The 14,089-nt window shown below is 43.6% G+C and overlaps 1 protein-coding gene across 2 annotated transcripts in view; it reads right to left on the bottom strand.

The window, feature by feature from the left end:
• Maea (macrophage erythroblast attacher, E3 ubiquitin ligase) overlaps positions 1-13,227 on the bottom strand; it is a 35,505-nt gene extending 22,278 nt beyond the window's left edge. Inside the window, exon 1 of one of the 2 annotated variants that reach the window (XM_027387218.2) lies at positions 13,080-13,227. In XM_027387218.2, the coding sequence (XP_027243019.1) occupies positions 13,080-13,148 (69 nt within the window). In that variant the 5' untranslated portion in view covers positions 13,149-13,227. Of the gene's footprint in view, positions 1-6,176; positions 6,285-13,079 lie in introns of those variants that run through there. The other variant, XM_035452479.1, reaches the window with a different exon arrangement.
• Positions 13,228-14,089: the final 862 nt, after the last annotated feature.

Below are 14,089 nucleotides of genomic sequence, written 5' to 3'. Positions count from 1 at the left end.
AAAATTTAAATTATTACTTAACAGGAAGACTTCTTCATAGACTCTGAACACCTGCTCTTATCAGATAGGTGACTTGCAAATGTTTCTTCCTATTTTTGAGCAACTGTCTTGGTCAGCTCAGCTTACACAAACAATCTTTACCATATAAAGTTAAAAAGGCTGCAAGTCTTGGAGCAAGGTCCTGGCAGAGCTGGGTCTAGCAAAAATCCTCTTGCTTGTTATGGCCTCACATTTTCTTTTGGTATACACGCAGAGAGCTTTAGTCATCTATCTTATAAGAACACTAGGTGGTAGGAAGATGGCTCACTGGGCGAAAGGACTTGCTTCCAAGAATGCTGATCTGAGTTTAATGCCTGGAAGGAGGGAACTGATTGCTGAAAGCTCTTCTGACTAGTGCCACTCAAGGTAATGCTTGAGTAACACGCACAAAACCCTGTGTTCCATCCCAAGCACCACATAAAATCAGGTTTGGTGGCACATGCCTGTAATCCCAGCACTTAGAAGGTAGAGTGGGAGAATGGAAGTGCAAGATCAGTTGATAGCAAAACACACATGTGATATGACAGTAAACAGGGAAGTGCTACAGGCAGAAAAGCTCAAGGAGGGATGGGGAAGAGAAAGGATGGAGGGAGGTTAATCAAAACTAAGTATGCATTAAAAAGCCATACGAAAACCTATTTTGTAAGCTAATTATAAACTGTAATAGAAAGTTTGAATGTAGTCATAGGTAAATAATATTGGTCTCAAACTCATAGTTATTAAATAAAAATCCCAGTACCTGGTATGGGATGCCTCCTCTGAGCTGTTGGCCAGAGAAGTCCAGAGGTCCCTAAACCATGAACTATTGCCATTGCTCGTGGTTACCAATCAGAACTGGATGGTTAAGAACCCACTGCTGAAAATACCACACACTTTGGTGGCAGGACTTGGAAAATCAAGATGGAATGAGCTGGAAGCTTCCTTCTTGCTGGATAGCTTTCATAGTGCTGGAAGATTCTACATAAGCTGATAAGAGAGGAAAAATAGTCATCAACAGACTTACTCAGCTATGGAACCTGTGTGCTACATTACCATCCAGGAAAGATTTGACCACTTCTGCAGTAGTGGTGTAAATGTTATGAGGGTAACCAACCACTTTCTGATTGGATTTTAGACCCACACGACACAGGAGGAATTCAGATTTAGTACTGTAATGTTTATAGTACTATAGACAAAAGTCTATAGCTGGTTTCCTAGTGGAGAACCTATTAAAGTTGATTTATTAAATGGTCATTTTTAAAAACTGGTTTCTAAGTATTTATTAACTATACATTAGTATTGCTCTCAGTCCTGGTCAGAGAAGCTTCTCTTTGTAGTGGGCAACAGTTAATGCAAAGGCTCGTAACTGATCAAAGTGCTGAAAGTACATGACTGTTGTGTGGTGGGTCCTATACGGGACCTCTGTATCATGCCCTCCAAAGCTCAAGGAATACTGAAGGAGTAGTAGAAAGAATTTAAGAGCTACAGGATGGGGAGGAGTGCTGTGAAACAGTTTTCTGGACATGGCATGGCTGTTGTACTTATGAGCTCACAGCTCACAGTACCTATACAAGATGGGGCCCCCATTAACATTCCTTCAAGGATTGGGGAGGGGCTCATGAGACCCCCACCACTCCATGAGGAGCTACTGACAATTAGAGGTTGCTAGAGGAGTGGGTGTCATTTTCTTCAGCGGCATATATCCACTGTTGCCCATGCTCCAACAGATAACACCCATTTGTGCTCATGCAAATCCCTATACTCACTGGCTCGAAAAATATAAAACAAGAGAATAAGTAGGGAACTTGCTGGAAAGAAGGTAGATTTAGTAGGAATAGAGGAAGGTAGTAGGGGTAAAACATACGTGTATGAATATATCAGAAAAATTTTTAAATTTGCAATGGAGGATTGGAGATGGCTCAACAATTACAAATACTTGCTGCTCTTGCACATGGGTTTGCTTTCTAGCACCTATGTGGTGATTCACAATTGTCCATATCCAGTTGTGGTGGATCCCTCATTCTATTCTGGACTCTGCAGGTACCAGGCACACATGGGGTACACTTACATAAATGAAAGCAACATATTCATACATACATACAATTTTTAAAATATTTAAAAACTGCAAATGGGAGAGGGTAAAAATAAAACTTGGAAGAGATGTTTAATGCAAAAATGCAAAACTAAAAAAAAAAGGTTCCCATCCTTGGATGTAGATCACATTTTATCATTCCAAATCCAATCACTTCTTAAAGGTCACATCTCAAGGACTCTGGCTTTAGCATACATTATTTAGGGGGTGGTGACGGTCATCTTCACTCCAAATGACAGTCTTCATTTTCACAGCTTCCCACAAAGCAGTCTTTCATTTGGGGCTCCTTGTACTCAGGTGTTGAAAAACCTCAAGGTCAGAGTTGTCTTTTATATTATTCTAGAAGTTTCATAATTTTAGGTCTTTCACTTAGTTCTTTTGACTTATTTTTGCTTTTTGTATATTTTGTGATATAGGGACCCAACTACATTTTGTATGTGAAAACCCAGTTGTCTCAGCACTTATTGAAAACACTATTCTCGATCTATCATCCTGACACACCTGCTAAAAATAATTACTATAGATATATGGGTTACTAGCTGGATGTGTAGTGTAGTAGTGGTAATACAGTGCTTGGTTTGCACATGTAAAACGTGTTGGGCTCAAGCCTCAGCAACGCCAAAATAACCAACTCAACAAATAAATAAAGGCCTAACTTCCATTTTGGTAGCTATGTCTATTCTTTTTTGTTTTTTTTTTGGTCATTTTTGAGAGAGGGTTTCTTTGTGTAGCCCTGGCCTTCCTGGACCAGGATGGCCTCAAATTCAGATTTTCCTGCCTCTGCCTCCCAAGTGCTGGCATTAAAGGCATGCAGCACCACCACCCCTCTTGCTATGTCTATTCGTTTGCCAATATCATGCAATCTTACATCTCCATAAGGAGTTCTGAAATCCAAAAATCCAAGTTCTATAACCACTGTTTATCAGAATGCCTTGACTAGTCTGGGTTCCCGAATCATACTGTTGATTTACAAACAGCTTGCTAATTTCTGCAAAAAAAGCCATCTGAGATTTTGGTGCAGATTATGGTGAGCCTGCACTTTGACTCAGGGAGTAAAGTTATTCTTAGCAATCCTGTTGTATTCCTACATACTGTATTATTTTTGAACTATAGTAAATCAAACTTTCTTAATTTCCTTTTTGGCTGCTCACTTCTAGGTTCAGAAATACAACTTATTTTTATATACTGCTTTATGATGAACCAACTTATTAAGTCTAATAGTTTGTGTGTTGATGTACATTCCTTAGGCTCACATGATCATGTCATCTGCAAATAGTCTTACTTTTTCCTTTCCAATTTGAAAGACCTGGCCTGTTGTCTGTCTGTCCTGACTACAATTTCCAGGCCCAGGCTAAATGGAAGTTGTGAGGAATGATGTCTTCCTGTCTAATTGCTGATCTTAGGGAAAGCTTTCAGTCTTTGACCACTAGGTATTATGTTAATTTCTGTTTGTTTTTTTTTTGAAGCCTTTTATTGGGTTAAGGAACTTGATACTTTGTGTTACTTTGTCTCAAGTGCTTTTTCTGTATTTATTTAGATAATAATGTGGTTTGTTCTTTATTCCATTAATAAGTCCATTATACCAATTTCCACAAGGTGAACTAATTGTGAATTTCTTTCCACAGGTGAACCAACTATGCATTTCTGGGATAACTCATTTGGTCATGATATGTGTAGATTATATTGGTTTGAGAAGTGTCAGCCCAGACTAACTAGTCTCTTCTTGATCTCATTTTCCTGCTTCTACTTCCCAAGTGCTAGGACTACTGGTGAGCTTAGATTTAGATATTGCTGAACATTTTATTTTAGCATATAGTTATTCACAAGGAGTGCTGGTCTATAGCTTTCCTATAGCTTTCCTAAGTTACTTTCTGTTTTTGCTAAGGGTAATACTGGGCTCACAAAAATGAGGTAAAAAGTGGCCCCTCTTCCAGTTTCTTGGAAAAGTTTTTTTAAGAAGTTGATAAAAATTCCTTAACAGAGCTCACCAGTAAAGCTATCCAGTACTAGACTTTCTCACAATTGGGAAGTTTTTAGCAACTATCTTTGCATGTTATGGGGTCATTAAAGTTTTCAATTTTTTGTTTGTTTGTTTGTTCTTCCAGGTTTCAAGACAGGGTTTCTCTGTGTAGCCTTGGCTGCCTGAAACTTGCTTTGTAGACCAGGCTGGCCTCAAACTCAGAGAGATCTGCCTGCCTCTGCTTCCTGAGTGCTGGCATTAAAGGTCACATTGCCCAGTTCAGTTATCACTTTTTAACCTTTTATACACTTTGTATAGCTCAACTCAATACATTTTTCTCATTTCCACAGGTCTGACTCTTTCTTGTGCATCTGAATCACCTCTCCTTAGTTTATATTTGGAGGTTTTTTTTTTTTTAGAATTCTCTTATTTGATTTTCAATTTATATAAAGTTGTGCTAAATATTTAAATATTTACTTAACAGACCTACTTAATTTCTCTCAATGTATCCCACCAACAGCAGGAGTCGATGGCAATTCTTTTTATTTTTCCAGACAGAGTTTCTCTGTGTAGTTTCCTGGAACTTGCTCTGTAGACCAGGCTGGCCTTGAACTCACAGAGATCTGCCTGCTACTGTCTCCTGAGTGCTGGGATTAAAGTTGTGTGCCACCACTGCCCTGTGCTTTTTTTTTTTTTTTTAATATTTATTTATTCAGTCTGGCACTAGTGGTGTTTCAGGCCTTTAATCCAAACACAGAGGAGGCAGAGGCAGAGGCAAACAGATTTCTGAGTTTGAGGCCATCCTGGTGTACAGAGAGTTCCGGGACAGCCAGGACTACACAGAAATACCGTCTCAAAAAATGAAAACCAGCCAACCAAAGATTTAATTATGTGTATTAATGTTTGGCCTGCATATATGTGTACTTGCCACACGCACGCCGACTGAGAATTGTGAGCCAGCATGTAGATACTGGAAAATGAACTCAGGTCCTCTGTAGTAACAGTAAGCGCTCTTAATCTGAGTTACCTCTCCAGTCCTAGTGTGACAGTTCTTAAAGTCAGACTCTCTCTAGTTAGCTGTTGTTGGATTATGTTTTCTTCCATGCATCTTTCCCCATCAGTGACTCACCCAAAATACTTGTTTTCATCATTGAAACCCAATCTGGTACACATAATTTGCTGAGACCTGAAAGAAACACCTGCTCTTCCACCTGCCACGCATCACCCTCTTTTCCTCAAGTTTTCTCTCATACTTGCTATGAGTTTTCTGACAGCATACCCCCCCACACACACACACACTTTAGTTTGTTTTTGCATTTCTAGTTATTTCCACCAGTATAGGAAGGAGAGATTTTCCTGATGGCATGAGGCTTTTACTGTTCACAACTAAGAAGCCCCAGAGGGGATATTAAAAAAAGCGCGGCTCAGAGGTGGTAGAGAGATGGCTCAGCAGTTAAAAGCACTGAGTACTCTTCCAGAGAACCTGGGTTCAGTCCCCTATACCCATTTGGTGGTTCACAACTATCTCTAACTCCAGCTCCAGGGGATCCCATGCTTGCTTCTGACCTCCATGGGCTTAGACATGCATGCAAGCAAACATTCATATAAAAGACATAAAACTAAAGAGAAAAAAAAAAGCCTCAGAGTAAGTATCCAAGTATTTGCTAAGAAGCCACTCATACCTTTGAGGAGTCATGGAGACTCTGCGTTGGCCATACAAAGGCAAATATAAAAGACAAATATAAAAGTCTAGATCCCCTACTTTAAAGGGCTTCTTTAAAAAATAAATTAACATGTTTCTGGTCAATTTCTAGGAAGCTATAAGATGTGGCTGACAAAAATCAAGATGGAAGGAGAGCCATCAGCATCAGCATCACTCCCTAGGTCCACCATTATATCCATCATTAATCTGCTGGTCACATGCCAGCAGTCCAGTAGAGAAAACCCAAGCAAAAACAAGCCACAGACTGTGCACAAGACAGCATGGCTCTCTCATGCCAAGGCATGACACCAAAGGTATCACAGCCCATCTTATATGGTCAAGTCCTCAACACAGCTCAGTGACCCAACCCAACCCAACCCAAGCCTTAATGCTCCAGCACATACCTCAAGTGAGTAGGCTAACACAGAGCCCACCAGCAGTTTGAGTGCCTGGGTTTGGGGTCAGTAGGGTCCTGCTCTTCTTGGTATTTCCCTTGTTCTAAGTAAAAAGCACTGTACAATGAACAAAATGTACCAGGCATTATTACCATCTATATATAAAAGGCACTCACATACTTAATGCCTGTCTTCCACCAGCTGTGCCCTTTCTTAGGCTCCTTCAGTGTCATCACTGCCAGCCAAGGTTCACCCTGGCCACCTCTTCCCATTGGCAGGTTGTTATGGACAGACATCTCCTCAGGATTTGATACAACTCACCACTGATAGTATAGAGAGCAGTTGTTAAGCTCATTCAGTATCTGTTGCATGCCAGCTGCCCACTGAACATAAAAAAAAAGATTTAAAAGAAAAAAAACGTGTATGGGTGTTTTGCCTGCCTGTTAATCTCTTCTAGGAATGGAGTTATATATAGATGGTTTTTAGCTGCCACATTAGTGCTGAGAATCGAAACCAGTCCTCTGCAAGAGCAAGTGTCTGTTAGGTGCATCTCTCCAGCTCCCCACTAAACTTTCTTAACAGTTGTACTTAACTTCTACTTCATATCCTTTGCCTTCCTTTTGTTTTCCTAACAACTTTGTTGAGGTATTATTCATGCTTCAAAATTCATTCATCTAAAGGATAGGTTTTGGCTTTTCACAACAATTTTACAGATTACTGCATTTATTACCATAATCTCTTTTAAAACATGTTCTTAATCTCAAAAAAGATACTGTTATAATTCTATTTCATCCAGTCTGGGCAATAGCCACTAATGTACTAATTTCTGTCTTTGTAAATACTGACTGTTTCTCTCATATATAAGAGGTCTGTAAAGCCTGATAGTAGGAATTTCAGACCTTTCATTGGAGGCCCTGGTCCTAAAAAATGAGACTTGATTCCCAAACCACAAAACATTGGTCAGAACCTTCCACAGGGTCCTGCCCAGCTATGATGAGTCAAGGACATGTATCTTCTATCTGAGAGGAGGACTGGATTTTGTTTGTTTGTTTTTGGAGACAAGTTTTCACTCTGTAGCTCTGGCTGTCCTAGAACTCACACTATAGACCAGGCTGGCCTCAAACTCAAAGATCCACCTGCTTTTGCCTCCTGAGTGCTGGGATTAAAGATGTGGGCCACCACCACTTGGCAAGGACTGGGAATATTAATGAGCATTTGAATGCCTGAGATGATAGCTGTCTACCTAACTTTCTGGCCTTCCTTTTCTCCAGTTACTTTTTGTTCCACTCATACTGAACATTTTTAGGCAGATCATATGCACTCACCCTTCAGCAAATGACCCTTACATATGCCTGACTTACAATATGATCATATTTACCTTCCATTTCCCACTTCAAACTTACTCCAAATCCCCCCAAACATCTCTCTCCCAATTTCATTATTTTTCCTTCTTCATTTTCTCTTTAGTAACCCAGTAAGTCCAATTAGTGCTGCCCACATGTACATGGGTGTGGAGTCACCTACCAGTGTCCATACCTACCAAGAAGAATGATTCTATTTCCCCCAGCAGCTATCAACTGCAACAGCTCCTCAGTAAGGCAGTTGGGAACCTCAAGAGTCCCTCCCTATCCATTCTGCAAGATCCTGTTTCAACAAACTGAACTAAAAAGTTCAGCTTTAACCATGCTAAGCTCCTTACAGAGTTCAAGGGCATGCTTTTCAGGCTCCTGGAGCAGGGTTCTAGGTATACCAGCAGTGTAGACAGAGGATTCTTTAAGTTCACAAGACTCATGTGATCACCAAGATCCCAACTACCAGGGTCAAGCTTGGGTGCTGTTCTAGTATTCTGCAGATAGTTCAATAAAGAATGAGAGTTAGTTGTGAACCTGGGAATGTGCCTAAAGACTTTGGAGGAGTCACTAACTCTGAGAGGTGAACACCAGGATACCCATTGCCAGGTTGTTATAGATGGACATAAAGCTGTCCAATGGCCCTGGCTACAGCACGGGCAATGTGGGTAAAAGCAGAGATGGTAAACAACATAAGCTCAGAAAGACTGTGACACTTTCACATGGATAACTACAGGGCAGTCATTATATTTGCACATCTTTTGATTGTGAGGGATGGAGATAGGCAGGATAGGGACAGATGACTTATTTCCAGTCACCAGAACAAGACAATGAGCAGAGGCAGGCAGGTCACAAATGGTAACCAAGCCATGAACAACACAGCCCATAAGGTATGGCACAAGCATAGGAGTTTAAGGTGAAAGTACATGAAAAAGCAATTGTGTACTCCAAGTGAGCTGTCAAGGCCCTCAGAAGTAGGGGCAACTGCTGAGTTCATGCAGAATCCACACAGCTGGCTGACTCCAGGCTGAAATTTATCAGTAAGAATGCTAGACATCTATGAACAGGAGGTCGATGTTGCAATCCCAGGGCACAAGTAGGTTAGAGGACAGATGCAAAAGGAAACAAAGAAGGATGTATGTGCCTGCCTAGAAAAGCACCCTGGAATTCAAATAAGTGAACAAAAGTGACACAAAGTTTTAAGGAATTTTCCAACCAGACAGTGGAGAAATTCATTTGCCAATGGCTGTTTATTGTGACTCTATGCCAGATACTCTTGGATGTGCTAGGAATAGGCAGTGACCAAAACATATTCTAGAGGAGATATCTGAAGAAAGAGAAGGGAAAGAAAAGACATAAGTGTAGACAGTATCAAAAGATCTAGACTATTGCAGGATACTGCTATGCCTACTACCTAGCACAGTGTGTCTGTCTTACATCAAACTTTTATGGTTATCAGTATCTCTCATACTAGATGATCCTCCCGATCCAGCTAAAACCAAGTTTTCAAAACTGCTCTAGAAGTTGTACAGGTCATATATCACACTTTCTGTGTCATAATTCAAGCTATGAATTTCCAAGGTCCACCACTCTGTTATCAAATGCAAGACAGAAAATTTAAGTATTCCTGTAAAAATTGCAAGAACACATGAGTTTATGCTTAGAAACACTACTACTAGATTCCTGTACAGCACAGAACAGCATTAGCAGCTGTGTATATGTGTGACTGTGTGTATAAGAGAACTGCAGGAGCTGGGGACCTAATGAGGCTCTAAAAGAGGATCAAGGTACACCAGGTTGAGATTAAGGAAGGAGTTGGGATCCAGAACCAGCTATCCCAGTGTCTTTAGCTCCTGACACCAGACTGAACAGTTGCTTCCTAGTTTACATAGTAAGTAGATAGAGAAGGTTGAAACAACACTAGGCTACAACTATCTTGGGGGTGGGGAGTAAGAAATATTAATGGATTAATGTCTTCAGTAGAATAATTGAAGGAAAAATCTCCTTCTGTAACTAAAGAAGCTTAAAAACTAACCCAAACAAGGAATCTAAGCTTAAGATGTTGGGCCACAAATCCCAATTTGCCCTTGCTTCAAAGGGCTGTAATTTACAAACTGGCATTAGAACAGACTTCAAGAGAAAAGGGTTGAAGTCAGAATTTAAGAGGATGTTTCATGAACCACATTTCCAGAGCTTTTGAAGAACACAGAAACAAGTTCCCTAAAGCAACATTCAGTCCAGAGGTCCTCATGATGATGACTTTGTACCCAGGGCAACCTGGCAATGTCTGGAGGTATTCTGAGGATACTCCTACACCAAGTGGGCAGAGGTTAGGGATACTATGAAGCATCCTGAAATTCCAGGCCCTAGAAACTGGGATATTGAAGCTAAAAGGTCGCAAGGCCCACAAAGAAGCTGGTATCAGTCCACCACTATGGAGGAAATATAGTGTAGTTGATTTTTCTCTGTCCTGCTGGTCCTCTTGGACCAGTTTCTCTGCAGTTCTCAAATGCCCGAAGCTGCTTAGGAAATAATCACTCGGGGGTTAATATTAAATATAATTGTTTGGCCAATGGCTCAGGCTTATTACTGGCTAGCTCTCTCTTATAAATTGACCCATTTTTAATAATCTGCATATCACCATGTGGCCATGGCTTACTGGCAATGTTCTGGCATCTTACCCTTTTGGGCAGCTACATGGCATCTTCCTGATTCCACCTTCTTTTTCACTGTAACTTTGTTTGGATTTTCTCACCTGGCTCTATCCTGCATGGCCATTAGCCAAATCAGCTTTATTTATCAACCAAATACAAAAGGACATCCCATATCAATACAGGAACAGACAAGAGCCATGCCCAGGGTCAGGGCATGTCAGCAATAATACCTCACAGGGAAATGAAGAGAAAGAAAAAAGAAAAAGAAGTGCCTGCCAGGTGCCTGAGACTACTGCTTAAGCCCACCTGTAGTTCCCAAGCCTGCACATCTGAGGAGGCCTTACTTGGAAGGTGAAGAATCTGTCAATGATCAAAATACATAAATTATTAAATTTTCAGTGAATAAAAAGAAATGTAAAGGTCTGTGCAGTATACTCCAGCCCCCAGTCCTCACTTCCTATGTCACACCTGTATCTGGACCTTCCTGAGAACTGTTCACAAATACATCTCTCCTGGTGTCCTGATTGATTCTGTGTCAACACATACTTCTGAATCAAAGCTGTAAAGCTTCCAGTATTCACCATTAATTACTCTTGAAAAAGTACAGGAAATGGAGCTAAGTATATAGCTCGGTTGGCAGAGTGCTTGCCAATCATGCAGAAAGTACTGGATTTGAGATCCATCACTGCATGAAGTGGGTGTGGCAACACATTCCTGAAACTCCAGGACTCAGAGATGGGGGCAGGAGGAGCAGAAATTCAAGGTCATCCTTAGCTAATCAGTGAACTGCAGGCTAGCCAGGACTATATGAAAGCCCATCTCAAAAAACAAAGAACAAAAACAAACAAGCAATAATAATTTATTGGGAAAATTATCAAAGACATGCTGTCAACAGAACAGAAATTATATGCTAGGATCTAAAGGACTTGAAGGGAAGTGCAACTTTTTGCTGGAGGAAGTAACATTTCTACTCACAAAAACTTTGCTTACTGTCATTCTTCAAAAAAAGAGATGGCAATCTTGTTTAATGACACCACCACCTCTATTACCTGCATGAGAGGATCCACGTAATCATTTTAGTCAGAAGCTGTGCAATAGCTTTGGAATGCAAAGTGCATTCATGATCACCAGAAGACTTAAGTCTGGAGGAATGCTTTCCTGACCATCCATTTCACTGTCTACTGCCTTCAGTAAGCCAGAGAGGGAGCTTTGGAAACCTTTTCTGTCTGTGGGTCCCAAATTCACCAGCTAAACCAAAAAAACACATTCTCCCCCAGCAACTTCCTTGCAACAGGCCTGGAGGGCCTGACTAGGCCCCAAAGTAAGTGGTTACAAGTCCACGAATAGCAGTTCCCAGGTATAGACCACTATGAGCTGCAGGGTTTCCATCTGTCAACTAAAAACTGCACATCAAAGCCAGAAAACTACAGGCATGGTAATAGTCACCAGTAATCCTAGCACTCAGCAGGAAGTAGAAAGAGAATTGTGAGTTCATGGTCAACAGAAGCCTGTTTCAAAAAAAAAAAAAAAAAAAAAAAAAAAGGCCTGAGGCCGGAGTGTATAGGGTATAGTTCATTCAGTAGCAGAGCATTTGCCTAGCAAGCACAAGACCTAGGTTTGTCACCAGTACCCACCACCACCCAAAAAAAAAAAAACCTTCGTTTTGAAAACGTGGCAAAGAGACTAGTGATGCCAGCATTGTTTGCTTCCTTCCTTGGTCAAATAGAGCATGGGATACAAAACAGCAATTAAGTATGGCTGCTCATCTACTACTGAGGAACGGTAGGGCCTTGCTTCTGTCCTCCTGTTAAGACCAACCATACCACACCAGAACAGTCAGATGTCACAGGGACAATGACAGCAGAAAACTACCAGTGAATGCCAAGACTTCCATGTGTAATGTGTGATCACTCCATCCTAAGGAGAAACAAATGCTCCCTAGGGCTTACATCTGATGAGGAAATGCCAGCAATCAGGTGCCTCCCACACACACTCTGGGTCTCCCTAAGCACAAGGCAGCCTAGCTTAGAACCTGTGCTCATCAATCTTGGCTAAACTACCCACCCACCACCAAGCCACAGAGCAACCGCTCAGTCACCACAGAGATAGACACGGTGCCAAGAGCTCTGGAAGAAAAGCTGCCCAGCCCTCGGGAGAACTGCAGAACCCCAAGGCTCAGGCTGCCTTCCTAAAAACTACCGAATTTGTTTTTCTGAAGGCTTTCTTCCCAGGTGCTTCACCACAGTCCATCCGGCACCATCAAACCCTCTTTTAACTGAAGAGCCATTACCAGTCTTCCGTTGGGGATGAACATTTGTCCTAAAGGAACGCACTGGCGCAGCGACCACCCAAGGTCACGCCCAGGAAACCAAGGGCAGGAGCTGCGCTTGAGTTATGGGGACGCCCAGCGAGGCAGGCTGCCCATCGGGTCGCCAATGCTCCCCGCTGGCCCCCTAATTAGCGCCAGAGGCATGCCCGCCACGCCCCAGGCCGAGCTTCCGGAAGGACGCCGGGTGCCACCGCGACCCATGCTCGCGACCAGGGCCCCCCAATTCTCCAGTGCCCGCAGCCCGGGTCGTAGCCTCGCTGTCCGCACTCGGACAGCCCGCAGCCTCTAGGCTCTGAGGGCTGGGCGGAAGGCGGGGCTCAGGCACCGTCGCCCGGAGCTCGAAGGCCCTCAGACCCGGCGGCCGCGCGCCATCGGGCCGCAGTGCGCTAAGAGCTCCTGGGGGCCCCACCGAGAGGCCCCGGCCCATTCCTGACGCCCTAAAGAGCCACAGCCCCACCGCCCCCGACCCCGCCCCGGCCGTGCAGCCCCTTCAGAAGCAGCTCCAGCCCCGCCCCAGCCCCTGCGACCCCACGGCCCCACTAAAGGTGCGGTGGCGGCTCTGGCCGCACCCAGAACGCACCTTGAGGGTCGGGTACTCCTGCACCTTCAGGGTCATGGACAGCTGGGCCGCCGACTCCTGCACCGCCATCTTGGGCCGGCCGAGCGGAGGAGGCGGGTACGCGGCACGCCGGGTAGTGACGTGCGACGCGCGGGGGCAGGCGGAGCGGCTGGGAGTCTGCACCAATCGTGTCACCGGACCGCCCGAGCAGAAGAAGTCCCGGACCAATCACTGTCCACGGGCTCGACCAATCGCGGGCAGCTGTAGAGAGCGGCTTCCTCATTGAATTGTCCGCCGCCTAGGCCTCAGATGCGGGCTTAAGTGGAGCCCAGACACCTACGCCGTATGCATATTAGCGGTTGGGTCTCGGGCAGCGTGCGTTGAGTAGCTCGCTTGTAACCGCACTCCCCCCACACACACACCGGTCACTTTCAGGTAGTGGTCACAGGCCCTGCTTCAGGCTCGGTGGCCGTCATCTCTTGGTGGTCACTTGGGGGGTGCGGTTTTTGCCATCCGGGAACTACTTTCCTTCGTCTCCATTTTCACAGATTAGCAGCGCTGGAGTCCTGACACGGGCTTCCTAATGGAAGATAAAAGTGGGTGTTTACAATAGAATAGGACGGGGCCTGGGAGCAGCTGGGCTTTCCCGCAGGTGATACCACAAGGGATACCTGGCTACTGCTTTTGCCTGAAAATGTTAGCTCCTTGAATCGGATCCAAAAGGCACCTGGAGTGTCCAGGAGCTGTGCTACACTTGTAGCCAAGTTGGATTCCTGGAGCAATGGTACTTATCAGTTAACATCTTTCTAACAAGCAGTGGAGACTAAGCAATGCTGACCTTCCAGGGCCCCCAAATGAGAGCAATTGAAAAGTATCGGCATCCCAACACAACAATCCAACTCAGACCAAATCAAACCGAATTAGAAAAGGCCCGGGTTTAATGGATAAAACGCTCCCTGATGATTTTCCACCCCACTCCCATCCCCCAGAGAGAAGATGGGGAAGAGACACCTAAAAAATCTGTTTTCTGC

Source organism: Cricetulus griseus (genome assembly GCF_003668045.3).
Source record: "Cricetulus griseus strain 17A/GY chromosome 1 unlocalized genomic scaffold, alternate assembly CriGri-PICRH-1.0 chr1_1, whole genome shotgun sequence".
Taxonomy (NCBI): domain Eukaryota; kingdom Metazoa; phylum Chordata; class Mammalia; order Rodentia; family Cricetidae; genus Cricetulus; species Cricetulus griseus.
This window is presented reverse-complemented; position numbering and strand designations above follow the sequence as displayed.